This window comes from Emydura macquarii, unplaced genomic scaffold (assembly GCF_026122565.2).
Source record: "Emydura macquarii macquarii isolate MOO-44397 ecotype Brisbane River unplaced genomic scaffold, CSIRO-AGI_Emac_v2 contig_2700, whole genome shotgun sequence".
NCBI lineage: Eukaryota > Metazoa > Chordata > Testudines > Chelidae > Emydura > Emydura macquarii.
The window spans coordinates 47,104-49,750 of record NW_027132837.1 but is presented as its reverse complement, the minus strand read 5'-3'; the positions used below and the strand labels follow the sequence as shown (position 1 = coordinate 49,750).

The 2,647-nt window shown below is 47.4% G+C and overlaps 1 protein-coding gene across 1 annotated transcript; it reads right to left on the bottom strand.

The window, feature by feature from the left end:
• Window positions 1-1,327: 1,327 nt before the first annotated feature.
• On the bottom strand, window positions 1,328-2,349 carry LOC137164979 (olfactory receptor 52P1-like). The gene is made up of 2 exons (XM_067566050.1): window positions 1,438-2,349; window positions 1,328-1,363 (listed from the first exon to the last, which is right to left on the bottom strand). Exons 1-2 carry the CDS (start codon window positions 2,347-2,349, stop codon window positions 1,328-1,330), a joined length of 948 nt encoding a protein of 315 aa, XP_067422151.1.
• Between the last annotated feature and the right edge of the window lie 298 nt (window positions 2,350-2,647).

The window sequence follows — 2,647 nt, the reverse complement described above, 5'->3', positions numbered from 1 at the left end:
CCTTAGCTCTGCCCTACACAAGACTGTCAGATTATTACTATGTCCATGGCTCAAAGTCCCTTAAACACTAGACCCAAGCTAGGTATTCAAACAAAGCTTTTCTTATTAACACATTGGTCTCTACATCAAATAACAAAGGAAAACTTTCATGGGATAAGTAGTTTTTTTATGTAATCCAAGTTGTGATACAAGCCACAGCAGGAGTTGCTCCACATTAGCACCAAAGCTCTGAGCACACAATCAAAATCAGAACCTCAGGCCTGCCACTTGAGCCCTGCCGGAGGGTTGGCAGATGTTTCACACTAAAAACGGTGAATGACGGCAGCCTGGCCACTCCAGAGTGCCCCTTGTGGATTTTCCCAGCTCTCCTGAATTCAGGACCTGTCCCTGAAGCCAGATTGCTTTAAAGTCCCACTCCTTCCCAGGCAGTAATGTCCTTCAAATTGTGTCCTCCACCGGCATGGGAGCAAATGGAGGAAACCCCACAAAGTTTCCCGTCCTTTCTGGACTTTCCTTGGACGAGAACTCGGGAGACGGATTTGCAGAGACCATGCTGCTTGTGGGCTGGTTACTGGTGCAGGGCCGTGACTCATAACAGCACCACTTTCAAGTCTCCAAGGTTACAAGGTGGGTGGTGACAGACCCCTTCACTGGTCTAGGTGCTGCCCAAAATGTCACAGACTGTGCCACTCTGCAGCATCTCAGTGGGATTCTGTCTGGGAAACACTTGATGACAGAGGACAGGTAGGAAACTCTTTAGAGACAATAAGTAATTTGCATTAGAAAAGGGAGTTTGACAATTATAGATGTGTAACTCGTCTATATTTACTTTTAAACACGATTTCATCTTTGCACCTATGATTTTTCTATTAAAGAAATTTTTTCTTTGTTTTGACCCCAGTCTGTGTGCAATGTGTGTCCCAAAATGAACTGATAATTGAGGGCAGATTTCATGCCTTTGAGGGGAGATGAACCGGAAGGGAAAACTCCAAGTGTCTGCTATTTAAAAATTCAACAAGACCAATTGGGGAAGACTCAGAACTGGAAGCGATTGTTGGGGCCTGGTGCACGGCAGAGCTGGACACCTTGTTATGGCAGAGAGGGACAAAAGAGTCAAAGACAGAAGAGAGTGAGGAATGGTGAGAATGAACAACCAAACTCATGGAAAAAAGGTCTGAGAGAGTATGTGGGGGTGCGGGATGAGGGGTGATGCTGAAAGAGATCACTTGATGGTCAGAGAGAGCAGTGCTTGGTGATGGCGTGATAAGACACTAGTTACTAGGAACTTCTCAAACTGTGAATTGCCCCAAGGCTGAGATCAGCCAAATTAGGGCAGAGCACCCTTGATTAATGAAGAGATAAGCTTTCCTTTTTTTGTCATGGAGATTTAAAATCAGTGGCCCCAGGCAATCACATTCTGCAGATGTATTTTCCCACTTTCTCACGAAGCTCTTTGGTTTTGACCCCATAAATGATAGGGTTGAGCATGGAGGGGACTAGGACATGCACATTGGCCAAGAGGATGTGAACATGGGCAGTGATGCTCTGACCGAACCTGTGTGTCAGAGCGGAGAAAAGGCTGGGAGTATAAGACATCAGTATCACACAGATGTGGGCTGTGCAGGTGTTGAGGGCTTTCCCATGGGCTTTATTGGAGGAGATCCTAAGGACGTCCCTGATGATCAGCCCGTAGGACAGGCCAATGAGTGTCAGGTCTAACCCGATGATCACTAATGTTGTCACCAGGCCGTACGTCCGGTTGACTCTGGTGTCCCCACACGACATCTTTACCACAGCGATGTGCTCGCAGTACGTGTGGGGGATAACATGGTTGATGCAGAATGGTAGCCTCCGCAGTAGCAGGGGCTGTGGCAGAACCAATAGAACAGCTCGTATCAAACCCAGTAGCCCTAGCTTAGTGATTCGTGCGTTGGTGAGGATGGTGGCGTATCTCAGAGGGTCACATATGGCGACATAGCGATCAAAGGCCATTGTCACGAGGACGGCTGAGTGCATAGCAGCAATCGTGTTAAAGAAGAACATCTGGGTGAGGCAGCCATCCACAGTGATGTTTTTGAAACCAAACCAAAATATGCACAGTGCCTTCGGCACGACGCAGGTGGATCCACCGATGTCTGTGAGCGCCAGCATGCAGAGCAGCAGGAACATGGGCTTGTGCAGGGTCTGCTCTTTGCTCACAACAAACAGAACTGTGAAATTTCCCAACAGGCTGATGATGTAAAATATAGAGAAAGGGACAGAAATCCAGATGTGGGCAGCTTCCAGCCCCGGGATGCCGTTCAGGATAAATGTTGACGGGGCAGAGGGGGTGAGGTTGAAAGCTGACATGAGGTTGTCGGTGCGCTAGTCAGCCTCAGATATGCTCTGGATGCCTCTGAAGGGAGAGAAGCCTAGTGAGAGTGGTTAGGCACTTCGTAATATAGCATGGTAAATATTCTTAGTTATTAACAATCTAGAAAGGGGTTTGAGCAGTAAGATTGCTGCATTTGCACATAACAAATTATTTGGGCCGTAATCCAATCCAGAGATGGCCTCAGACATCCAAGGTCAGTGAACAAGCAACATGATGGGAGATGACATTCGATGTCAATCAGTGCAACGTACATGCCCATTGGAGGGAAAAACT